Below are 26,931 nucleotides of genomic sequence, written 5' to 3'. Positions count from 1 at the left end.
CAATTTGGGGCTGATCGTTTATGCAAACAACTGTTAAGCTGATGATTATGTGTGAATGACACATATAAGTAAAGACGAAATTCATCATTAACTATAGATTTATAAATATTGCCGAATGGTGGGATTCCCTGTAACAAGTCCAATATAATACCAGTGGCGTTTAAACAAAAATATGATATCGCTAAATACGAGTGAGCTATGGTCCCTTGAGTTTAAAGATTGGCCTACTTACAGTATGCATGTATAAGAGAGATGATGCACTTCAGCCATAAAAGACGCTAGGTAATGACATATTTTTAATAATAATGATTTATTGTAAAATATTATGTCAGCATGCGGGATATTCCTTTATCATGTGATTTTATCAATGTGAAATTGTGTGTATTATTATTACGTGCGGAACAATTGTTATCATGTCCGCGCATACAAGGCGACCTTAAAGGAGTGATAACAAACAATTAGTAAAAATGGCAACCGCTGACGTTGAAGGAAGTGCTTTAAAGGATACCAATAATTCTGGACCCAAAGGCCAGGATCGAATAAATGGGAGTGCCAGGTTATATGTTTTGTTCAGTTTGCTTATGTTTTGAAGTTGGTAAAACATGTTTTGATAATATGTGACGCAAACAATTCAATAGGACTCGGTAGAAAGTTCTTGTCGAGCTTTCAAACTGGCGCAAGTTTGCGTTGGTACGATGTCGTGTTGTTACGACATGTTTTAACCCGTGTTGCAAAGTCAGATACGAGTCCTCCTAAGTAACACGAGGCAACTCGTTTTACACGTAATTGCATGCACTTCCGATAACAATGTATGCATGTTTGATCAAAGGAAAAAGTACATGATAAGTTAAAACACGAGGCTTCTTATACATGATGAACATGTTTTATACACATTCCATTCGCTACTACTTTTAATTTTGACAATGCTCGTCTATCAGGATGACGTAGGTCTCAAAAAGTAGTTTACACGTTCATGTTCCCGACCCGACCCAAAGTTTTGTCAATATTTGTACAACGTTTGTCATTGCAAAAAAAATGAGATCTTCATAGAGCGAGAAAGCTGAATTCAGAACATATTTACCCAAATGTACAAACACAGAGTGTTGCAAACTGTTGATGTCCATACTCTTGGGTTTCGCGTATTATAGTTACTTGCAAAACGTAAATAAACCAAATTCGAATGCAAATTGAAATGAAACGAGAGATTTACGTCAAAAGATTTTAGTAGGATAGTGATAAGCGAATTTTCATGTATCATATTTGAACATAAATACATATAAAACTAGTGAAATGTATTATTTCAATGGAAACAATGAGTTGTAAGTGTCAGTACAAGGAGATTCGGAAACACTTGTAAAGCCAAACTGCAACACACATGTACATAAATAAGTACAAGTACAAGCAATGTTTAGCAATCCCTCGAATGTCAGGCCCAGCCAATATCACGGTTGATGACAATATAAAACAAAATATCTTGATATTTGCTAATATGTAGGATAAGGAATTTGAACTGTACTTGGTCAAAGTCATATTTTATTCAAAGTTGATAGTTGTTCAATCGTTCCCAGAGTAGGAAATTATCAGTCTTGGTTAGATAAAGACAACTAACATGTCGTCGAAGCATCCTGATATAAATATTTGGGACTGTTAAACCATTGGAGTGATTCACTAATCATGTGATTACCCTAGACACACAAAGGCACGTGGGCTTGGATTCGTTGTAGCGTCAATTCAATGACAGCAATGATGCTGCAACGCCTGAAATAATCATTTAGACAAATGTAATAATCAATAATGATCAGAAATTAAATATGTTCACAGCATTCAAACTTCAGATTTTTTTTAAAAGAATGGCATGCTTTTTACTTCGTCGAGGTTAATAAGTTCACTCATTTCATGTTGATCTGACATATAGATGTTTGCTTGCTTATACAATTTAAGGTAATTGACACCGAAGCTCTGCCATGTAGTATAGGCTGTTTACAACGAAACAAATATGTAAAGAGAAAGTACGTTGGACGAGTGTTAACACATAATAATCAGTCAGTAAAATGGTTAACGCTGACTAACAAGGTTTGGATTTAAAGGATAATTTTGGATCAAAATGCGAGGAAGACCGAAAGTATATTAGTTCAATGTTATATTTTGTTCATATGTTTTTGATTGACTTTCAGGCCGATATATTGCATGAATGATCTTAACTTAAGAAAACAGCCGACCATTGTTTTTATCCAGTTCACATAGTTTTTTCGCAATATTTTACGTATTTCATACTTGATAATTTAACATTAAATTATGTATGTATATTAATAAGGAGCCAAATAAATCGAGTAAGCATATGTTGAAGTTTGATATATCATATTTTTAGACTTGGAAAAAGAACAGAAGAAATAATAGAGGAGCATCTGACTTTGAGGTGAATAGCATTATTTGTTTATTTTTGCACATGGTATAGAGCAATTGTGCTGTCTTTGTAGTTCTCTTAAATAATTTAAATAAAACATTTAATTACAGTAGAATACATAGTACCAGATGATGTTATATTATGTCTCTCGATTGCTCCGAAATAATTGTTTTTACTTTGCCAGAAGATAATAATTATAAACCTTGTAATTAAAACAACTGTACTCTGTTATTAAATGATACATATCTATTGCTTTTTGAGCGAAGTGACAAAGTATTTTGAATGTTACAACCAGATCAAATCCTTTGTAAATAGTACTCTTTAAAGACTAATATTTAAGCAATTGGTTTTAATAACATAGCATATCAGAGTTCTTTATGTAATCAGCAAACTTTATAACAATAATACAGTAGAAACTACAGCATATTATAAAACATAAATCACTGACCTTGTAGTGAACAAGTATGTTGTAAACAGCTCATATCATTTCTAAATAATAATCTTTAAAGGCTTCAGGGGTTAAAACACATCAAGCTCTGACTTTATTTAGAAGCACTAAGTAAAGGCAATAACGACACTGGCCGATGAAAACGAACACCTAAAACAGAATCCATACGTGTCAATATAGCTAAATGGAAACACAGTATGTTTCAAAAACATGATTTGGCAATTAAACACGTTTTTTTTCCGTCAAATGAACCGATTTCGAAAATAAAGAGATGGTAGGCTTTGGATTTCAATAGAAGAAAATAATAAACAAAAAAAGTTTATGAAACTTACAGTTTCTTCTGTTAATTAATTGCAAGTTCATACTCAAAACTATACGGCAACGATCCTATTATTAATGCTGACTCCCACAGATATACCATTTTTACAACTTTTTTTTGTCTTTGAAAGAGCAATTTTTTGCGTAAATATCTGCAAACCAATGATATAAGATTGCTGACAAAAATTTAGATCGAAGATTTTCATATTTCCGTTAGAAAATTAATGTTTTATGGCTTAAACCGCTACGAACGGTTTAAGAAAAGTGCATAAAACATCAATTTTTGAATTTAAATATAAAAATCTGCGATCTTATTTTTTGTCAACAGTTTTATATAACTGGTGTCCATGGATTATTGCAATAATTGGCTCGTTCCAAGACAAAAAAATAAAAATATGCCTAAATTTTCAATCTGTAAGAGTGCTGCTTTAAGAAAAGCCCTGCCCTAAAATCCAAGAAAGCTCCATATTGTGTTCTCAAAGGAACTGCTTCTTTGTCTCTCTTTTAAAACAAAACATGCACATATCATGCTCAATCGGTCAATGAATAAAATAAATGTTATTCAAAATATGAATTAAAATGCTTGTAAAATGTATTTAAATATATCATTTAAAAGGACTAGACATCAGATGGTCCCAAAATCGGCAAAAAATTATTTCCAAAAAGCAAGCCTAGATTTTTGTCAAAACGAGCTAGTATGAGGCCGAAATACATCATTTTACATGGTTTTCAGCAGTTTACCCCTTTAAAATAGCGCATCATGGTTTCCCAGTTGATAGTGTGTATCGTAACCATGTAAAAGACGCGTAATTGATACAGATATATATGCCGACGTTATTTTTTTTATTTTTTTAGGATTAACGTGGTAAAAAATCCAGGTATATCTAGAATTGGGAATTTTCGCAAACACTGGGGAAAAACATGTGTCCTTAGCGGTGTGATACATCAGTAAGTAAGATTCATTTTGTTGTACACAATAATAACAGTTTTATGTAGGTTTTTGACAAGTTTTTTTTATCGCAATTGTTTCATCTGGTGTCTAGTCCCTTTAAAGCTTGTAATGATCCTGTTTTGGATGATCTAGGTCGTTTTCCATTACATATATGTGCCTCCAAACGCTTTTTAATACTGCAACAGTTTTCGAAATTCTGGTGGTTTGTTATTGTATGTAAGGCAAAACATCGCCAAATATGTCTCTTTCGTGAAAGAAACGGCTTAAAATAGCAAACGGGTGCGTAGGGGGTGATAAAAATATCGGCGTTTTACATTTGTGAGTGCAAATGGGTCAAGTGTCATAGATTACTGCATTGTAGATGAGGTTTTGCTCACTAAATTTGTAAATTTCAATGTTCATGGACCGAATGTTTTGACAGACCACTGCTTAATTGAATTTGCATTAGAACGGTAACCAATTATATATGAAAATATAGAAAATAACGCAAATCCTTCACACATTAATATTAAGTATTCATTTTCGTGGCGTAATTCAAAGAAAGAAGATTATGTAAGTACTTTAAACGCCAAAAATTGTATTCAGTTTATGAATCAGTTGGAAATATCAGTTGAACAATCGGAAAATAATTCTGATATTGATTCGTGTTTATCGAATTTTATTAACGGTATCGATAATATTTGCGTACCATTGTTTTCACGTAAAATGGATACTAAAGCTTATCCATCTAATTCTAGTGTTAGGAGTAGTTTATTCGATAAAACATGTAAAGACGAACGAAAGTCATTTTACACTGCTTTAAATAATTACAGAAAATATAAAACTGAGGAAAATAAGGCTATAATGATTCGGGCGAGAAGTGTTTATAAAAGAAACGTTCGAAGTTATAACTATCTAAATGTTCATTTCTGCCATCAACTATATCCGCATGGAACGCACTCCCGGAAGAAATTCGTTCATCGCCATCCGTGCCCTCCTTCAAATACAAACTTAATAAGAACATAAAACAAGTTTCTGACTTCTACTACGAAGGTGACCGCAAATCTTGTGTCAATCACACGAGGTTGCGTATGTAGCAACCTTAATGCGCATCTATTCTCAAAACAACAGTCCTAATTGTCAATGCGGTGAAATTGAGTACACTTTCCACTTTTTCTTCACCTGTCCACTATATAACGTCCAACGAAATCATCTCGTTGGTCAGTTATCCACCGTTGGTCATTTGTCGCTTCCACAATTACCCTTTGGATCGAAGGAAGCTTCAAATCAAACAAACAAACTAATCTTTGATCACGTCCCGAACTATATACGCCAATCTAAACGTTTTTGAGGACACATTCCAACAAACCTTTTCCCGATCCCGATCTGACCAGTCCCTGTACCACCTTCCTTATTACACCTTCCTTTACTTCAACCTTTATCCTTTTTTCCTTTTAACTAATTGATTACAAACTAAAACAACTTGTTTATTACATAACTTACTTTACACCATACGACTATATGATTATATTTATTCGAGTCACTGCAACTTGATCACCAGCCTAGCAGCGTGAATGACTTACAGAAGAGAGACATAGTATAAGCCTCAAGACTTTCTTCTAAATTCTGTGTAGACTATTGTTTTGTGCATAATTTACATGTTTTTTTTTGTTTCAATGCGTTACGTTTTTGGTCTTTGTTAATTTTGATTATGCTCAAATTTGTAAAACTAAACTATTTGTAAATATTATATCGAAATAAATATTGTTTAAACCAACTATCTAAATATGAATAAGCGGACGGATCAATTAATAAATGCTAAAAACAAAAATGCAAAAGATTATTGGAAATTATTAAAAGATGGAACAACTCATAAAACTCCTAAAAGTATATCTCTTGAATCGTTTACAGCCTACCTTCAGGCAATTAATGATCCTAATGATAGTTGGGGTTTTTTTCAGCAAGACGAGGACATATTATTCTTTAATAATACTTTTTTACAAAATGAATTAAAGGTAATGTTTTCTGAACTAGATTTGCCTTTCACCGAGGAAGAGGTTTTTAAAGGTATTTCAAATTTGAATTTGGTCAAAAGTGCTGGTCCAGATCGGAATTGTCGATATATGGTAAACATATATACTATCGTCTTTTCTTTTAAGGTTATTTAATAAACTATTAATAACCGGGTATTTTCTGGAAAAGTGGAATGAGAGGTATATAGTCCCAATACATAAAAATGGAAATTCAAACGAAGTTTTTTTTTTTCAAGGAATCACAATATGAAGTGGTGAGGGAAAATTATTCACAAATGAAATATTATCAATAGTCGGCTTTCAACTTGGCCCGAATGTAACCATGTATATATCGAGGCACAAACTGGATTCAGAGCTAAAATGAGTACCGTTGATAACATTTTTGTATTACAAAACTTAATTAACCATGTTATTAATGAAAACAAGCAGTTATTTTGTGTTTTTGTTGATTTACAAAAGCGTTTGATTATATAGTCCGAGACAATATGTGGAATAAACTGTATTTATAAGGACTACTGGGCAATCTCTTTTCAGTTATAAAGTCTTTGTATAATTATGTGTATTCAAGAGTTAAACACCAAAACGAGTTAGATGCAGTATTTGAAAGTCATTGAGGTGTACGTCAAGGCGAATGTTTATCGCCATTATTATTCATTGTATATTAACGGTCTAGAGGAAGTATTATATCTGAAAGGGGTCAACACAGGATTGTTAAAGTTCTTTCTACTCTTATATGCAGCCGATATTGTATTTTTTTGCTAATTCAGCAGCAGAACTCCAAGCGAATATTAATATATTAGAGGAATACTGTAACAAATGGAAACTTAAGGTTAATAAAGACAAAACAAAGATACTGGTTTTTAGGAAGGTGGTAGACTACCTTTAAATATTCAGTTTTTCTATTAGGATTTACCATTGGAGGTTGTTAACAAATTTACATATTTAGTTTTTAGCTCAGGGGGTTCACTTATGCATGCTACCAAACGTTATCTCGTCAAGCACATAAAACAATTTTTAAATTAAGAACATATTTGAACAAATTTACTAATATAACAACTGAACATAAATTGGAACTTTTTGACAAACTTATTAGACCTATCCTATTATATGGATAAGAAGTTTGGGGATTTTCAAAACGATTGCCAATTGAAAGGATACACACCCAATTCATAAAATATGTACTTTCGGTTTAAACAACAACACAAAATGACTTTGTATACGCAGAGACGGGCAGATTAGATCTACTGTCGCAATGCATTATAAATATTATTAAATACTGGCTTAAAGTATGTCGAATGATAAATATGTAAGAACCATCCATAATGTAATGTTAATGATGTTGTAAAATTCCCAAATAAAATAAACTGGGCAGTATATGTAAAAACAATATTGAGTAATATGGGGCTTCATCACGTATGGCTTGCACAAGGAGTTGGTGATAATTCAAGTTTTGTGTCATTTTTGAATCAAAGAATACAAAACGTCTATGTTCAAAATTTAAACAGCAGATTGTCAGATTCAGCAAGAGCTTTATATTATAAAAACATTTATGATTTTGAATCAAAACCCTATCTTAAGTGGGTTAATGTACAGAAATTCAGAATTGCGTTAAGCTCGTTAGGATTATTGTCGCATCGGTTAAATATAGAAGTTAGTAGGTGGAATAATGCAATTTTGGAACAAAGACTTAGCCCTCATTGGAATGTCTTAGAAGACGAATTTCATTTCTTGGTTGAATGCAGCCGATACAAATATTAGATCTAAATGTATTCCTAGAGTTTATCGTACTTATCCAAATATGTTTAAAATCATAGTATTGCTGAATACAGATTATACTGTTTTGTTAAAGAACCTTTCGATTTTCTTGTATAAAGCATTTGCTCAAAGAAAGAATTTCATTGCTTTACATGATACATGATTATTATATGTTTTAGTACCAGTCGTAAAATAGTTGTATTAAGGATTTGTTCCAAATAATTCGTTTGATTAACATTTGCTACTATTTTTGTTACTGTAAAATTTCTCAGCTAGTTAAAAAACATATATTAACCGCCAAGCAAGTGTTAAATAATGGAAATGATCATGGCTTATCATAGTCTACTTCATTGATGAATATATGTGTGATGTTATGTGTGGAAATAAACTTGTGTTCTTGTTCTTGTTCTACTATATGATTACTTTTCGCTCAAGTGACATACCTGGAATGTCACCATTCTTAACAACAAAGCATTTTATATAGAGATTCAATGTCATTCCGCAGGTTTGCTCTTTTTGTGTGTTCTGTTAGACTTCAACAATGATAAATATATGCTGTACTCGTAGCATCATCGCTCTGCTGTTCAGCATGCTCTGATTCTTTTTTAGACTCATGGTATTTGAATAACTGCACATTTTCTATACACATTTTAAAGGTAATGACACGAACGTGTTATCATTTAAAGGTATAGTAAAGGTCACCTTCATGATGACGTACAAAGATTTCCCCCTTTTTTGCAATATTCCGCACGCGATTTCGTACGTGGATAAAAGTGGTATCTTTAAGGGGACTGTAGACCAGATTGGCACCAAAAAAAGTTTTTTTTCTGTAACGAATATCAGGACAATTATTTAATAAAATGTTTTACTCTTTGATATCATAATTGTAAAAACAATCGAGTCGGAGACCGGGTTCGAACCGGTGTCGCCGAAATTGCAGTCCATAAATGGGGCCAAGAACCTGAAATAATTTCTCAATTTTAATATGAGTAAAGCATGCAAAAAATTACATTCAAATTATTTGCTTGGGTAAATTCAAGTACCATATATTCTCTGAAATGATGATCGAATGATAATGTTTAAATCTCCGGCTGGGCTGTATCCAGTGCTACGAAGGCTTACTATAAACAGTAGGAATATTAAAGCTGTATACCTAACATGGTCATATCACGCGATAACGTCGACGAGCCAATCATGCATAAAGAATGAATTCTACTAGGTAGACATACCTATTAATTGTTATGTTATGGAGGAATACATATAAATATTAGAACGACACTGTATGTGCTCTAACTATTTATTGCGACATTAATTCTAAACTAGAACTGTTTGAGGCAGTGCCTAGGTATATAACTCACTAGGGCAGATAGCCCTTAGATGATAAAGCTATCATGTAATAGTAATATTTTTTAATGGAAAAATACGAAAAAAACTGCGAAAATAAATTAATTGTAAACTATGGGGTACTTCAGTTAGTAAGTTCCAATGCATTGCACACATCGATACCAAGTTTATGTCAGTGTTCGACATCTTTTTTTTTTCGCTGATTCATCATACGGAGTACAGTCCATTTAAAACACAAATTTTAATCATTGATAATGATTGAAATCATATTTGATTTATTGATTCATTGAGTTGCAGAACAACGTCAAAGGAGGGTCAAGAAATTGACAATCATCCCCACGATCAGAGTGATACAAGGTATACAAACTTAGCTACTATGATTTGAATCGAAAAACATTTTTACATACTACACGCATATAATCATTGGATAATGACTATGCACAACTATGGCGATTAGAACGGTTTTGACTTAATCTTTAGCAGTGTCATGGCATAAACTAATATTTAATTTGAAGTTTCATGTAATGTTACTGTGTAAGAATGTGTATTCTCCCACCTCAGATAAGTAGATCCAAAAATTAACCATGCTAGAAATTCTTATCTTGCCCACGGGCACAGATAAAACAAGTACCTGTACTGAAATCATTTTAAAAGGTCATCACATTGTAATTACCGCCCTTGTTGAAAACTTTCAACTGTAGCAACATTGAAACCTTGTCTTGTGTCAATATTTAGAACGCTAATTAATTATTTCTCGCTTCAAATGTCACCATAAAACAGTTTTCATGCACCTTTCAGGAAATAATGCTTCACTCTTTATAACTATTTAAAGACCGATTTGACTATTAACATAATCTGAATCACTGCGCGCATATCCATGACAACCACTAATTATCGCATATCCATACGCAATTATTTTCACTTAACACAAGTTCCAGCAAAAAACACATTTTTACTCTATTTTGTTTAACTCGGTAAACCTCGTTTCCGTAAAACACCCTTCGCTCGGGTCGGAATGAACCTATCTTACACTCTCGGCCATGGAACATACTTATAATATTAAACGATATTTTTAAAGCCTATAGTTTGCTTAGTTGCATGTTTATATGACTTATTTCAGAGAGCAAATAAACGTTTTGAAAGGTGAAGTCAGACAGCTCTCGGAAGAAAAGGATCAGTTGTCATGTACCGCCTTGGAACGGTCAGTAAAATGTAAATTAACTTGGTGTTTACACGAGTTTACATGAACAAACCTCACTCTTATCCCAACCATCCTGAATCAAGAAACGTTCTTGAGCTTGCAAGGGACATTTGAAAGATTTGCCAATTTCACTTAGTAAGTGGTAACACGAATCTTATTACGTTAACCAGTTATAATGTTACTTATTTAGTGGAATTCGAAAACCATAACTAGTTAACCTGTTAGCGCCTGAATCTGGAAAGCATATATAGCTAAGTGGTAACATTAACTTTATTACGTTTAACAGTTAGTATGTTACTTATTAAGTTGAATTCGCAAACCATAACGAGTAAGCCTGTTAGTATTGTACAGCTAAAAACCATAAAGAGTTAGCCAGTTAGTGTTGTACATCATCATCATCATCATCATCATCATCATCATCATCATCATCATCATCATCATCATCATCATCATCATCATCATCATCATCATCATCTTCATCATCTTCATCATCATCGAGCAGATCATTCCAAGTGAGATAACAACCTTGTTTACTATTTTCAATGTTGAGAGTACTCCAAATGATTTGAAGCAAACACTGTTCTGAACTTAATGATTAAGATTGTGTTTTGATTGCAGGGAGCTGCAACAGAAAACAGACAAAATGGCATTCTACGGAACCAACTGTCTGAATTCGAAACCAGGTATTTGTTCACCGTTCCGTTTCACCCAGGGCATGTAATTGTTACAGGTATGAAGTCACCATAAAGTCATCTGTATTTCCGTTGTGCGGAAAATTCTCAATAAAAATGCTTCGGGTACGCCTTACCGTCTTATTTTAATTTGATGTAACTCTTATTTTTCAATGTATTTACCTAATATTCAAACATCGTGGACAAAATATATCAACCTTAAAAAATATATATGCTGTCCAAGTATATAGCGATTCATTCTATTTTTCGAGCAATAGTCTACGAACTTCCCGATCACCCCTCATATATTAAACCAAGCAATGTTTTAAAACTTGTGTATCCTATGCATTTAGTTTCGACGCAAGCATCCTTAATGTCGAAATAACACGGGAAAAGGAACAGATATCTGAGTTAAACCAGCAGCTAGATGAGACGAAACAAACGATCACAAAATTAAATGAAACGGTCGCAGAAAATGAGTATGTACCATTGCTTTCACCCAAAATCGATTGTTCTTGAATCGGAACATTAATTTCTCCCACCCGAGATAAGTAGATCTAATAATTTAACCATGCTAGAAACTCTTATCTTGCCCACGGGCGAAGATAAAACGCCCAAATGGAACTCCTTTTTAATGGTCAATAAATTGTAATAAACCTCACTTGTTGAAGACTGTCTTCTGTAGCATCATTTAAACCATGTCTTGTGGCAATATTTAGAAAGCTAATTAATTATTTCTCGCTTCAAATGTCACCATAAAACAGTTTTCACGCACCTTTCAAGAAATAATGATTCACTCTCATTAGAACTATTTAAAGACCGATTTGACTATTAACATAATCTGAATCACTGCGCGCATATCCATGACAACCACTAATTTGCGCATATCCATACGCAATTATTTTCACTTAGCACAAAAGAGTTCCAGCAAAAAATACATTTTTACTCTAATTTGTTTAACTGAGATGGGAGAAAAGGCATCTGCCATAGCCGCTCGTGTAAGATAGGTTCATCCTGACCCTCGCGCAGGGTGTTTTGCAAAACACCCTACGCTCAGGTCGGAATGAACCTATCTTACACTCTCGGCCATAAAAGACACTTTTAATACGAAAATTTTTGAAGCCTATAGTTTGCTTAGTTTCATGTTTATATGACTTATTTCAGGAAGAAAATAGAAGTTTTGAAATGTGAAGTCAGACAGCTCTCGGAAGAAAAGGATCAGTTAAGGTAAACATGGTAAATACAAATGAAAAACAAATATCGACTTTATTTAGCTGTTTATGCAATTGATATGAAACATGTTTATCAAGCATGTTGATGTGATTTGTTTTACAGTGGATATAGTGAGACAAACAAGACAAGGATAGAAGAACTTCAAAAGAAGGTTACAGACAAAAATGAAAAGATAAAAGAAATCGAAAAGGAAAATAGGTATGTGAGAATTATTATTGACCTTACTTGGTATAATTTGGTGTTAAAAATCAATTCTACCAATTCATTGATGTATACCTTTTCTGGCAATATCATTAAAATACACTATTTAGTTAGGACCCTTTGAAAGCAAACGCATAAATGCTCATTTATCAGCACAACTGTATAACATTGGTTTTTGACGTGTTGACCAAAGAAATGCTGTATATAAAACGCGGTGTTTAATCATATATAAAAGCAAAAAATATATTGGTTTATATTTTAAGCAAAGGTGCACCAATTGGATGTAAATACTTTTATCTCCGTTGCTTATCTCTAATGAAATATTAGACACATCTCGTCTATATATAACGCAATATCTAAGTTATACAGAGCCACAACAAAAACAATAATACAAACTCCATTTACATTGCATTTCATACTTTTTTGACGCAGTCTTACTTACTAATGCGCAAAACTTTGCAAACATGACATAAAACTAAACATTACATACATTAACGATGTCTTCGTTTATCTTACCGTGCTTCCGTGTCAAAGGATTCATTCACAAACCCTTAAATCTGTAAAAAAAACTTACATGTTAGCACTAATCACTGGATGAAATGCTTATGTGATAAACTACAGAAACAAGCTCAGTAGCCAAATCTTAAACATAAGCCCCGTTTAATAGCACAGGGTAAACGCCAAAGACATACAACACAAAACCAAAAAATCACAAACAAGAAGCATTGAAGAACAGAAAAATACTCCACAAAAAAACTATTTTGCCTATAAACTATATAAAAACTAGGTATGTTTTTCAAGAATTATTATGTACCGCCTTGGAACGGTCAGTAAAATGTAAATTTACTGGGTGTTTACACCAGTTTACATGCACAAACATCACTCTCATCACAACCAACCTGAATAAAGAAATGTTCTTGAGCTTGCAAGAGACATTGGAGAGATTTGCCATTCACTACGTAAGTGGTTACACGAAACCTATTACGTTAACCAGTTTTTATGTTGCTTATTTAGTGGAATTCGCAAACCATAACTGGTTAACCTGTAAGCGCCTGAATCTGGAATGCATCTATAGCTAATGGTAACACGAATCTTATTACGTCAACCAGTTAGTATGTTACTTATTAAGTGTATCTCGCAAACCATAACTAGATAATCTGTAAGCGCTTGAACCTGGAATGCATTTATAGCTAAGTGGTTACACGAACTTTATTACGTTAACCAGTTAGTATGTTTCTTATTAAGTGTATCTCGCAAACCATAACTAGATAATCTGTAAGCGCTTGAACCTGGAATGCATTTATAGCTAAGTGGTAGCACGAACTTTATTACGTTAACCAGTTAGTATGTTACTTATTAAGTGTATCTCGCAAACCATAACTAGATCATCTGTAAGCGCTTGAACCTGGAATGCATTTATAGCTAAGTGGTAACACGAACTTTATTACGTTAACCAGTTAGTATGTTACTTATTAAGTGGAATCCGCAAACCATAACGAGTTAGCCTGTTAGTGTTGTACAGATAAAAAACGGTAATAGGTGGCAGTTCTTGGCACTTTCAAACCTGTTTTAAGTCTTATGTGTTTATCTTACCAAAAAGGTGAATATTAATTAGATAGCTAGATAATTATCGCGAAAATTACATTGTTAAAACGAAACAAATCGCGAACGCTATCAGGTTATATTACGGCAGTAATATGCCACCATATGTTTTCTCTTCTTGCAGAACCTTAATAAAATATATTGAGGACCAAAATGGTGCAGTAGCAGAGCTTACGAAACAACTGGAATATATGACTAAATTGGCACAGCTACGATGGTATTTCTTTTATTGTATCTATTTCATTGCCAATAGGGTGCATTTGTTTTCTTTTTGATGTTAACAAATACATCATCATCATCATCATCATTATCATCATCATACTAAAACATTTAACTGCGGGGAATTGCATCAGATGAGTGACACAGCCGAGCAGAACAGTGTTCTACAAGAAAGGTTTTTTAAATACATTCTACCATCTTTAAACACTCAATAAAGATGATTATTAGCATTATAAGTCTTTGTTTTCACAGATGTTCAAGTATGGAGAAAGAGATAGCAACAAAAGATGTTGAAATATAATATTTAAACAGAGTGAGCGAAGATGTTTATGCCGAGGTGAACGCACAAAGTTATAGAAATTCATGCCAAGTGAGACAATAACCTTGTAAACTTTTTTCAATGTTTAGAATACTCCAAATGATTTGAAGCAAACACTGTTCTGAACTTTATGATTAAGAATGTTTTTTGATTGCAGGGAGCTGCAAAATAAAACAGAAGAAATTGGCATTCTACAGAACCAACTGTCCGAATACGCAACCAGGTATTTTTTTCAACGTTTCCGTTCCACCCAGAGCATGTTTGTTACAGGTATGACGTCACCATAATGTCATCTGTATTTCCGTTGTGCGGAAAATTCTCAATTAAAAATGGTTTCATGTGTGAAAGACATCTTTTCACATGCTCAGATGTCATTTTCCTTGAAACTTTTATACCTTGAGTATCTATTCTTGCTTGATTTATCATTTAGTGTAGATATTAAAGCATTCACTGCTGCGTTAAAGTTGAAAGGCCATGTATGGAAAAAATGTCATGGCGGACTGTGAATTTTTTAGAGTTTGTTTTCAAATGGAGTTTGAAGGTTGTACTTCAAGCATATATCTTAGTCTGCTTCCGCTTGAAAATCCTTCAAATGTTGTCTGAAAATGATCACTTCACAATCAATTTTAGAGGAAATGACAATGGCGGTCTTATTGTCAAAGGGAACTAAAAGTACAATATTTACAAATGGGAACAGTACGAGTTAAAAATGTTACAATAACAAAATAGTAAGCACTTCCTGAGATATTACTTTTTTCAACAACACTCTATGTAAATGTCTTACTGACTTTATTTGAATAAGTTTGACATCTTTCTACATGAAATTTAATGGCTAAAGGTTAGTGTCTTCTAGTTTAAATTACATTTATCAAAACTTCAACATTTATTTCACTTTTGAAAAATGTTCATTTAAAAAGCATACTTCTTAGTAGTTTTATTACTTAATAGGATAATTGTTACTTAATTGCATATCCACAATGCTTCTTAAAAACTGGCGAAAATAAGTTGAGTGAACAGGGTCATTTCAAAAGATAAAGTTATTGAAGAGTACATGTAGTTTTTAAACTGACAAAGTTTTATTTCTTTTACGTCAGAAAGTCACTCGTGGGAATCAGTCACACACATAAGTAACGACATGACAATGACCTTATCCGTGCTCAGCAAAAGAACGTGTATAGGCCAGCTTGTAATTGATGAAAAGATGTGTTAAAAAGCGTAGCAAAAGAAGCATATTTATATCAATAAATAAACTGTTACTTAAGTTTTAAGTATATTTATTTTACGCGTTTAACTTGAAAATTTTCTACACCAAATTGTGCACTTTTGGTTAAAATTATGAAACTTTGCCAAATGATACATATGTATGTTCAAGTTAAAAAAACCTCAGGACCCATCTCAATTTCGTCCAAGATGGCTGCCAAAATCAAAGATGACCGCCATAACCCTTAATAATGTAAAGAGGAATTGTATTAGTAAATAAATTGTGACATGACCTCAGTAAACACATTATTTACGTAGTATTTACTTTTTCTTAAAATCTTACAAAAAAACGTTATGAAACAAATATATTATTTATACAGAATTAGCTTTTTGTGTGTGTGTGTGCGTGCGTGCGTGCGTGCGTGCGTGCGTGCGTGCGTGCGTGCGTGTGTGTTTTCAACATTCTTTTAAGTGTGTGTTGTTGAAAAGAATTCTAAAAATATTCCATAGCAACGAAAAGCTTTTTTCATTTCATGCTTATCATTTAAAATGACTAGAAATGATAGTAGAGTGACAGTCGGGTCAATAATTCATTTTTTAAAGTGCATAAGACAAGCAATTGTATACACCCAACTGTTTGTTTGTAGTGTGTGTAAGCAAGTGATGGCAGAAGTATTCAACGGGTGGCGCGGGCTGAGAAATTAAAGATGGCATCCAAAATGGCCGCTATAAAATATCAATTTTAGTAAAAATAAATATTATGTATAAATATGGTAATTTTCTTTTATTAGACCTAGTTAAATGATCGTTTGGTCAGAATATGAAAAAATACTCAAGCATTTATATATATATATATATACATATATCCTTTTCATAGTCATATTTTTGGCAATTTTTTCAGATCTTTTGGATAAGCCAACGTTTCATAGTATTTAAACATACCAAGGGTTGTTGCAAACTTGCTATTTATGTAAGCGTCTTATGGATAATTGAGCTAGTATCAAAAGAAACTAACGTTACCTTGATAACTGACCTATTCAATGTCAAGATCATTGCTATATCAAAATAAAAAAGCAATAGACTTCAAGATTTTCTGGGTGTTTTTTGTCATTTTTGGTTTATTAAGTTTTGTTTACACACACAAGGGTCTTTAAAACTTGGCAATGTATTAAATTATTATTATTTTTTTATTTAGTATGCAAGCAACTAGAACTTCTCCATATGTATGCTATCGAATACAATTTCTATCAAAGAGCTCTTTCCGAGGTTATAATGTAACACTGTTTCAATGCAATATGTATATATATGAACAGATGCTAGCTGTTTTATAATGTACTTCACTTTGATGTTCAAAAATATACATTTCAAAAATTTAAGGTCAGAATCTTTGGAATGTCAAATATTATAAAAAAAAAAAACATACACTAAATAATCAAAATAAATTGTTTTCCTCTTTTTCTGACATACAAGTCAGGTTAATCATAAAGTTTCCCTACATTAGCCCATACACTGCCTAACAAGCTGCATAAACAAATATCTATTTGCGTTTTAAATAAGCAGGACGTGTCACTTTTCAATTCTATCCAGTGCTTTTTCAACATAATGTGTTAATATTGTAGTACCAAAAAACAACAATATTTATGCACAGGCCTAATCAGTATTTAGAAGGACAAAATGTGTTTCTATTAGTCCACCTCAAACAATATAAGAGCTCAAGAATTACTCCTATCACGTACACTGTGTGTCCAAAGAACCTTTTGACAGTCTATATGGCAACTAATATAATACGATGGCTCTATGACGCTCTATCGTTTTCACAATGGTTTTGATATATTTCGGATCATTTTAGTATAAAGAAATCCTATATTCAGCATCCTTGGTACCAAATGGACAACATTTAGGCAACAATGAAGCCTATTCAGAGCAAAACTTGTATATCCAGAGCCAAATAAATCACATTTTGGCATTCTGAGCGAATCAAACCCATGGGTAACACTAATGAAGCGTAATCAGTGCCAAGTAAACTTATCTTTGTCAACCATAATCCCATTTCAGAACCAGCAAACACATGTGCTTCTCTGATAAAGCTTGGTATCATGATAACCCGTGTTACAGCCCAAACAGAGATAAAATCCACACATTAGCAGCTCTAATCAAGTTTACCCGATTCCAGAAATTCCTCTTTATTACCATAAATTCAACTAAAAATAAAACAAACAGCTCTATTAAAGCCCGATCAGTACCAATCATGTTACGTAAAGTAACTATGAAGCCAATCTAGAGCCAAACCCATGTACAGGACCACTTTTGGCGACAATGGAGCCAATTTAGAACAAAACTAACTGATGTGTAGCTCTAATGAAGCTTAATATCGGCCAAATAACCCAGTGCGCATTTCTAAATAAGACTACTCAGTGCCCAAAACACATGATAGGGTAACCATAAACCTCATTTAAATCCAAATGAACACACTTGTGCACAGCTCTAAATAAGCCTAATCAGTGTCCAATAACACAGTTCGGTAACCATACAGCCAATTTAGAGTCCATCAAAACCAATATTCAGCTATAATGAATTGTACTTAGTGCCGCAAATAAATCATATATTAGCAACCATGCAGCACATTCAGAGTGAAACAAACCCATGTGCAATTCTTACAAAGCCAAATCAGCGCCAAACAGGCCACACTTTGGCATCCATGAATCCCATTAAGAGCTAATCAACTGATACGCAGCTCGACTTAAGCCTTATCAGTGCCAGCCTAACCACATTTTGGCAACCATAACCCATTGGCCTCTCAATTAAGCCTTTCAAGTTCTAAATAGACGACATCTTGGCAACTATTAACCCTATTCAGAGCCAAACAAACATTTGTGCAGCTCTCATTGTGCATATCCAGTTTCAAATAAAACAATTTTGGCAACCATAAAGCTGTATCAGAGCCATACATACTCATGTGGATCATTAATTAAGATTAAGATAGAAATATAGTCCCAATTTAGTGCCAAACAAACCTATGAGTTGCTCTATTTAAGCCTGCGCAGTGCTAAATTCCCCACAATTTGTCAACCATAAAGCCAATTTAAATCCAAACAAGCTTATGTGCAGATGTAAATAAGCATTCTTAGTACTTAGTTCCACAAATTGGCAATCATTTAGCCGTTTTAGAGCCAAAACCCATGTGCTGCTCTTATTAAGCCTATTCAGGGGGAAAATACCACATTTCTGGCAACAAGAAAGCCATTTCAAAGCCAAACAAACAAACGTGCAGCTCTTATTCAGTGTTGGACAAACCACATTTTGATAACCATTATGCTCAGCTAGGGGCAGCTAAACCTGTGTGGTACACATTTTGGCAACCATAAAGCCCATGCAGGGCCAACCAAACCCATGTGCAGCGCTATAATTAAGCTTGAACTCAATGCCATATGATGGCAATATTGGATTTGGTGGCCATATTTGATTTTTTTTTATGATTCGATTCTTACCTAACCCTAACCATAACCACCGTTGTTAACTAAATTGTGTTTACGATTTCATAAATAGTTCCGGAATGTAAAGAAATATTCAATTTACAATTACAGCTTTATTTATTGGGTACAAATTCATTTGTATTAGTATCAATTACAAGAGAAATTCAAATTTTGTAGATTTTTTGTACTTTGACATTGAAATGGCCTTGACCTTGAGTAAGTCAATGCCGAACGTTAATTTAAGAAACATAGTTTACATGAGCAGTACTCAATTAGACATAAATGGCGGCCATTTTGAACGCCATCTTGGATGTCTTGATCATTTGTATACGAAATTAAGCTTTAAAAAAGCAGCACTACTGCAATACATTCAACAAATTATAATTTTCAAACATAATGTTTGTATGAATTGTAGAAGGTTTACTTTCAACATCTTAAAATTCATTCAAAAAACATTAAACAATGCCTCTATTCAGGTCGTAGTACATAGTACCACAGTACCACAACTCTATATTAACACAATTTGGATAATGGCGGCCATATTGGATGAATCCAGCGTGGGTCCTGAGCTTTTTATGCCCCCGAAAGTGGGCATATTAAAATCGCACCGTCCGTCCGTCCGTCCGTCCGTCCGGCTCTGTAACTTTCCCTTGTATGGACAGATTTTAAAATAACTTGCCACATGTGTTCCACATACCAAGACGACGTGTGGCGTGCAAGACTCGTGTCCCTACCTCAAAGGTCAAGGTCACACTTAGTGTTTATTCACAATGGAGTGCTGCATATAAGGACATAGAGTATAGGTTGTCGTGTCCGGGCTGTAACTTTCTCTTGTATGGACAGATTTTAAAATAACTTGCCACATGTGTACCACATACCAAGACGACGTGTCGCGTGCAAGAACCGTGTCCCTACCTCAAAGGTCAAGGTCACACTTAGTGTTTATTCACCATAGAGTGCTGCATATAAGCATAGAGTATAGGTTGTCGTGTCCGGGCTGTAACTTTCCCTTGTATGGACAGATTTTATAATAACTTGCCACATGTGTTCCACATACCAAGACGACGTGTCGCGTGCAAGAACCGTGTCCCTACCTCAAAGGTCAAGGTCACACTTAGTGTTTATTCACAATGGAGTGCTGCATATAAGGACATAGGGTATAGGTTGTCGTGTCCGGACTGTAACTTTCTCTTGAATGGTCATATTTTAAAATAACTTGCCACATGTGTTCCACATACCAAGACGACGTGTCGCGTGCAAGAACCGTGTCTCTACCTCAAAGGTCAAGGTCACACTTAGTGTTTATTCGTAATGGAGTGCTGCATATAAGGACATAGAGTATAGGTTGTCGTGTCTGGGCTGTAACTTTCCCTTGTATGGACAGATTTTAAAATAACTTGCCACATGTGTTCCACATACCAAGACGACGTGTCGCGTGCAAGAGTCGTGTCCCTACCTCAAAGGTCAAGGTCACACATAGTGTTTATTCATAATGGAGTGCTGCATATAAGGACATAGAGTATAGGTTGTCATGTCCGGGCTGTAACTTTCTCTTGAATGGTCGGATTTTAAAATAACTTGCCACATGTGTTCCACATACCAAGACGACGTGTCGCGTGCAAGACCCGTGTCTCTACCTCAAAGGTCAAGGTCACACTTAGTGTTTATTCGTAATGGAGTGCTGCATATAAGGACATAGAGTATAGGTTGTCGTGTCTGGGCTGTAACTTTCCCTTGTATGGACAGATTTTAAATTAACTTGCCACATGTGTTCCACATACCAAGACGACGTGTCGCGTGCAAGAACCGTGTCCCTACCTCAAAGGTCAAGGTCACACATAGTGTTTATTCATAATGGAGTGCTGCATATAAGGACATAGAGTATAGGTTGTCATGTCCGGGCTGTAACTTTCTCTTGAATGGTCAGATTTTAAAATAACTTGCCACATGTGTTCCACATACCAAGACAACGTGTCGCGTGCAAGACCCGTGTCCCTACCTCAAAGGTCAAGGTCACACTTAGTGTTTATTCATAATGGAGTGCTGCATATAAGGACATAGAGTATAGGTTGTCGTGTCCGGGCTGTAACTTTCCCTTGTATGGACAGATTTTAAAATAACTTGCCAAATGTGTTCCACATAACAAGACGACGTGTCGCGTGCAAGACCCGTGTCCCTACCTCAAAGGTCAAGGTCACACATAGTGTTTATTCACAATGGAGTGCTGCATATAAGGACATAGGGTATAGGTTGTCGTGTCCGGGCTGTAACTTTCCCTTGTATGGACAGATTTTAAAATAACTTGCCACATGTGTTCCACATACCAAGACGACGTGTCGCGTGTAAGACCCGTGTCCCTACCTCAAAGGTCAAGGTCACACTTAGTGTTTATTCACTATGGAGTGCTGCATACAAGGACATAGGGTATAGGTTGACGTGTCTGGGCTGAAACTTTCCCTTGTAAGGACAGATTTCAAAATAACTTGCTACATGTGTTCCACATACGAAGACGACGTGTCCTGTGCAAGACCCATGTCCCTACCTCAAAGGTGAAAGATACACTAAGTGTTTATCCACAAGGGAATTCTGAATATAAGGACATAACAGTGTAGGTTGTCAAGTATGGGTGGTATTTTTTATGTTCAGAGGAAATTTAAAATAACTTGCCATATGTATTTGACACATTAAGGCAAGATCAACTTTTCATGTACTGACCTTGTTCGTAGGTCAATGTCACATTCGGGGGCATTCGTCACATACTGTGACAGCTCTTGTTTAAATCATATTAACATTTTCTGCATGTATACCAAGTTTCAAGATTTTAACACAGTAAATGTAGTTTCCATATTTTTTACTCTTGCATATGTGAGTGCCCTCAACATGTTTTGTTAAGACACTATAAATTCTTCTTATCAATCGTGCATGTATTATTACCCTTTCTGTCCCTGTTTTAATATCTGTTTCCTTGTTTATTTTGTCTCTATCTTTAATCATCATATTCATACATATGTGCACGGGCATTCAATGTAAAAGTTTAGAAAATCGTCTACCCTTCGTACTTAGCAAACATCTGAATATAAATGTACATGGAAAACAACTTTATAAGCTATGCTTTTGTTTCAATCAGAATCAACGTTTTTTATGAAAATGTTTACATTTATATATTAAAACAAAATATGTTTGAACATATTGAATAAACATGTTCGTAAGCCGTTGTAACGTCGGTGTTACGTCATCAATTACATTCAAGCTTTCAATAACCTCTGCTGCATTAAAAGTAATATCATTTCTATTCCAAAACAATAAATAAATTTGATTGATAAAGTATCTAATCTATGTGTGTTGGTTTGTTTTCTTATATCATTCAAAGTTTATAATTATCATTTGTATATGTTTTAGTATTTATATAATATAAATATGGTTCAAACGTATTAACTCACCTGCTGGTAATACACACTATTTGTACTCCAACTGCTACACCAACTACAGCTACAACTACTGCTACTGCTGTTACAGCTACTGTTACTTTTACATCAGCAGCTGGAATAACTAAAACTGCTGCTACTGCTGTTGATGATGATGTTGTTATAACTGCAATTCCCACTGTCACTATCATTACCACTTCCATTACCACTACAAGTAACAACTACTACTACTACTACTACTACTACTACTACTACTACTACTACTACTACTACTACTACTACTACTACTACTACTACTACTACTACTACTACTACTACTACCACTACCACTACCACCAAATTACCCATAAAATGATCCCCTTATGTCAACCTATATTTGTGACTTATTGATATGACTTGCAATAGTTCGATGTCTAACTATAAAATGTCATGGTAATCCTCTCAGGTTGAAGTGTTTTAATAATATAAAATTAAATAAAACATCAGTAAGCTTTATTTTCCACATTGTATATGAAAATGAATTATGAATCCGTGTAAAGGGGTTGTAATCATGGTCTATAAGCTATAATTTCCGTCGCAGTTCTTTGTTGTATTTGAAGTTCTGTGTTTCAGAATAAAACAACTTGAGAAATACTGTCTCTTGTATTACTGGCTGCATTCGGACTGCCATGTCTCTCTTCAAACGCCTACAGGAACATATATAAGTATCCACCCACCTGGAACAAAGGGATTTCACCCAAATCAACTGAACGTTGTACACTCTCTGGAGGAGGATATTAAGCGCCTTGGGGATCCAGCTGAGATTATTCCTTTAGGCAGTCTTAATTTTGACGAAATAGATAAATGGCACATTACAACTGATGTACGCAATCTAAGGTGGACTGAGGATTACAGTATGCTTGAAACTGCTCTCAGAAAAGGATCGAAGAAATTTGATGAACACTTAGCAAAACACAAACCCAGCAATCCACGAACAAAAAGTCCACTCTACATCTATGCAGCTGCCTGGGACCATTCACATTCATAAACGGTCTCTGATAATGTCAGCAAGATCTAGTAGTATTTAAGTTTCATGATAAATTTAGTACCTACTCTTAGTAATACTTTCAAAAGATTTTATCTAGCTAGCTGAATTAATTATAACATTTGTACCAACTACGCATTACTGTGCCATACTCTTGAAAGAACCATTATACAATGTGAAGTTAACTAGAGGAACGTGCGCCCGTACAGCCGGGAAAACATGTTGATGTTATAACTCTATACTGTGCTATAATCCATCACACTTTTTTTGTAATTTTATGATCATAGAATAACATGGATAATCCATGAATAAATTAAGAAACGGCTTTTATAAATAATTGTACTAATATAGTAGCTATTTCAAAACTTTACGCTTTTATTACTAGGTCACCAACTTTTTGTTTTGATTTGCTTATGTATGTTTGTTGTTCATTACGTAAAATAAACTTAAGCTTATGTTTCTCGTAAGCATGTACAAGACTTAAAGGGACTGTACACCAGATTGGCACCAAAAAAATAATAATTCTGTACTGAATCTCAGGACAATTCTTTTATAGAATGTGATACGCTTTGATGTCATAATTGTAAAAAAGTAACAAAATTTAAAAAAAAAATGTGTAGGAAACCGGGTTCGATCCCGTGTCGCCAAAATTGCAGGCGAGCGCTGTATCCACAGAGCTACGAAGGATTACTCTAAACGAGTGGTATATTTAAGCTATATACCAAACTTGGTTATATCACGTGATAACATCGACTAGCCAATCACGCATAAGGAATAAATTCTACTAGGGAGACATACCCAGTAAACTTTTTTAATGGAAAAATACGAAATAACTGCTAAACTTAAATAAATTGTAAACTATGCGGTACTTCAGTGAGTTAGTGTACTGTACACATAAATACCAAGTTTATGTCAGTTTTCGACAATTTTCTTTTTTTCTTGCAAATTGGTCATCTGGTGCACAGTTGCTTTAAACTTTTTTAACTGTATTTTGCAGCTTGTATAAATGAATCATTTGATTGCGTGAACAATAACTTTGTGTGAAGGCATCTCACAAAACCCTAGACAATTGTGATATTGGAAAGTTCCCAGATTTGATTGCTACTTTAAATCTGCACTCTCACGGATTTTCCGTTTTTACAACTTTTTTTGTCTTCGGAAAGCGCAAATTTTTGCATAAATACCTGCAAACCAATGATTAAAGATGGCTGACAAAAGATCAGATCGCAGATTTTCATATTTCCGTTCGAAAATAAATGTTTCATGGCTTAATGGTTTAAGAAAAATGCATAAAACATCAATTTTTGAACTTGAATATAAAAATCTGCGATTTATTTTTGTCAGCAGTCTAATATAACTGGTTTCCATGGAATTTCGCAAAAATTGGCTGGTTCCAAGACAACAAAAAAGTTGTCAAAACGTTCAATCTGTAAGAGTGCAGCTTTAACACAACAAATGATAATATTACAAAACGTCTGGGACCATTCTCATTGGCAACCTGCATCTGCTAAAACTTAAACTTACAAAAGATAATAAGAACTAATGGTTCTAAACATAATTTATCTTTGTTGCATACAATGTTTCTTAAGGGCAAAGACCTATATTACTTTAAAAACAGCTAAACTATAACACTTATCCATTCAGCTTTTCAGATTTAATAGGATTGAAGTTTAAACAGCTAGTTTCTAGAGTGTTTTTTTTTATTTATTAACAAAATAAATGTATTTAAACTTTTAATTATTAGTTATCTGAACAACAAAAAGGGAAAAACTATAAGAAGATGAATTCACAAATCTACCAATACCTAGGCAGACACTATGGTTAAGGGGTGTTAAATTGATCCTCTTGTTAGGTCTTTCGAATGTGTATTGTTTTCAGTCTTAATGGAGCTATTAAGAGCTGGCACTGTTGCCCCTTCTTTATTTAACTGTTTGCAGGTTGTGTTTGTATATAGTCATTGAGGACTTATAATTTATGTTGTGGACTTTGTTATCATCTTGTCCAGCGTTTCGTTTTGCACGATGTCACGGACGTGCCTAGCATTTTTCATCTTTACATTCGTTATTGAAGGGCGTTGACAAGTCCCTAGTTCTTAACAGGCAACCATAACACAAATGTTATAAACTGAATCATTTAAGATCATTTGAATTTAAGGTAATAAAACCTAAACAAGTTGTTTGTTGTTGTTTTTTTGCAAATAAATGTAGGTTAACACAATTATGGTCAACCTGAATATACTCGTACTAATACAAATATGTTTAAAACCATAGAATTGCTGAATACAGATTACAATGACTTGTTAAAGAATCTTTCTATTTTCGTGTATAAAGCTTTTGCTCAGAGAAAGAATTTCATTACTTTACATGATACATGACTATTATAGGTTTTAGTACTAGCCGTTATATAGTTGTAATAAGGATTTGTTCGTAATAATTCATTTGATTAACATTTGCTACTATTTTTGTTACTGTTAAATATCTCAACTAGTTAAAATACATATATAAACCGCCAAGCAAGTGTTAAATAATTGAAATGATCATGGACTTATAAGTATCTTCCATGGCCGAGAGTGTAAGATAGGTTCATTCCGACCCGAGCGTAGGGTGTTTTGCGGAAACGAGGTTTACCGAGTTTCCGCAAAACACCCTGCGCGAGGGTCGGGATGAACCTATCTTACACGAGCGGCTATGGTAGATGCTTTTTCTCCCACCTCAGTTAAACAAAATTAAGTAAAAATGTATTTTTTTGCCGGAACTCTTCTGTGCTTAGTGAAAATATTTGCGTACGGATATGCAATAATTCGTGGTTGTCATGGATATTCGCGCAGTGATTCAGAGTATGTAAATGGTCTGATCGGTCTTTAAATAGTTCTAAGAAGAGTGAAGCATTATTTCCTGAAAGGTGCGGGGAAACTGTTTTCTGGTGACATTTGAAGCGATAAATAATTAACTCGCGTTCTAAATATTGCCACCAGACAAGATTTCCATGATGCGCTACAGACGACATTCTTCAACAAGGGAGGTAATTACAATGTGGTCCCCATTAAAAGGAGTTCCTTACGGGCATTTTATCTCCGCCCGTGGGCAAGATAAGAATTTCTAGCATGGTTAAATTAATGGATCTACTTATC

The 26,931-nt window shown here is 34.2% G+C and overlaps 1 protein-coding gene across 7 annotated transcripts in view; it reads left to right on the top strand.

Moving 5' to 3' along the window:
• LOC128217249 (girdin-like) overlaps positions 1-25,976 on the top strand; it is a 44,618-nt gene extending 18,642 nt beyond the window's left edge. The window contains exons 1-12 of one of the 7 annotated variants that reach the window (XM_052924269.1): positions 246-282; positions 2,369-2,416; positions 9,531-9,590; positions 10,354-10,434; positions 11,053-11,117; positions 11,459-11,584; positions 12,270-12,332; positions 12,441-12,536; positions 14,266-14,359; positions 14,483-14,535; positions 14,837-14,902; positions 23,390-25,976. In XM_052924269.1, coding sequence (XP_052780229.1) covers positions 10,417-10,434; positions 11,053-11,117; positions 11,459-11,584; positions 12,270-12,332; positions 12,441-12,536; positions 14,266-14,359; positions 14,483-14,535; positions 14,837-14,902; positions 23,390-23,804 — 996 coding nt within the window. In that variant the 5' untranslated portion in view covers positions 246-282; positions 2,369-2,416; positions 9,531-9,590; positions 10,354-10,416 and the 3' untranslated portion in view covers positions 23,805-25,976. Of the gene's footprint in view, positions 1-245; positions 283-475; positions 557-2,016; positions 2,123-2,368; positions 2,417-9,530; positions 9,591-10,353; positions 10,435-11,052; positions 11,118-11,458; positions 11,585-12,269; positions 12,333-12,440; positions 12,537-14,265; positions 14,360-14,482; positions 14,536-14,836; positions 14,903-23,389 lie in introns of those variants that run through there. The other 6 variants (XM_052924278.1, XM_052924295.1, XM_052924261.1 and 3 more) reach the window with 6 other exon arrangements.
• Positions 25,977-26,931: the final 955 nt, after the last annotated feature.

This window comes from Mya arenaria, chromosome 2 (genome assembly GCF_026914265.1).
Source record: "Mya arenaria isolate MELC-2E11 chromosome 2, ASM2691426v1".
NCBI lineage: Eukaryota > Metazoa > Mollusca > Bivalvia > Myida > Myidae > Mya > Mya arenaria.
Note: the sequence above shows the minus strand (reverse complement) of the source record. Positions and strands in the feature narration are given on the sequence as shown.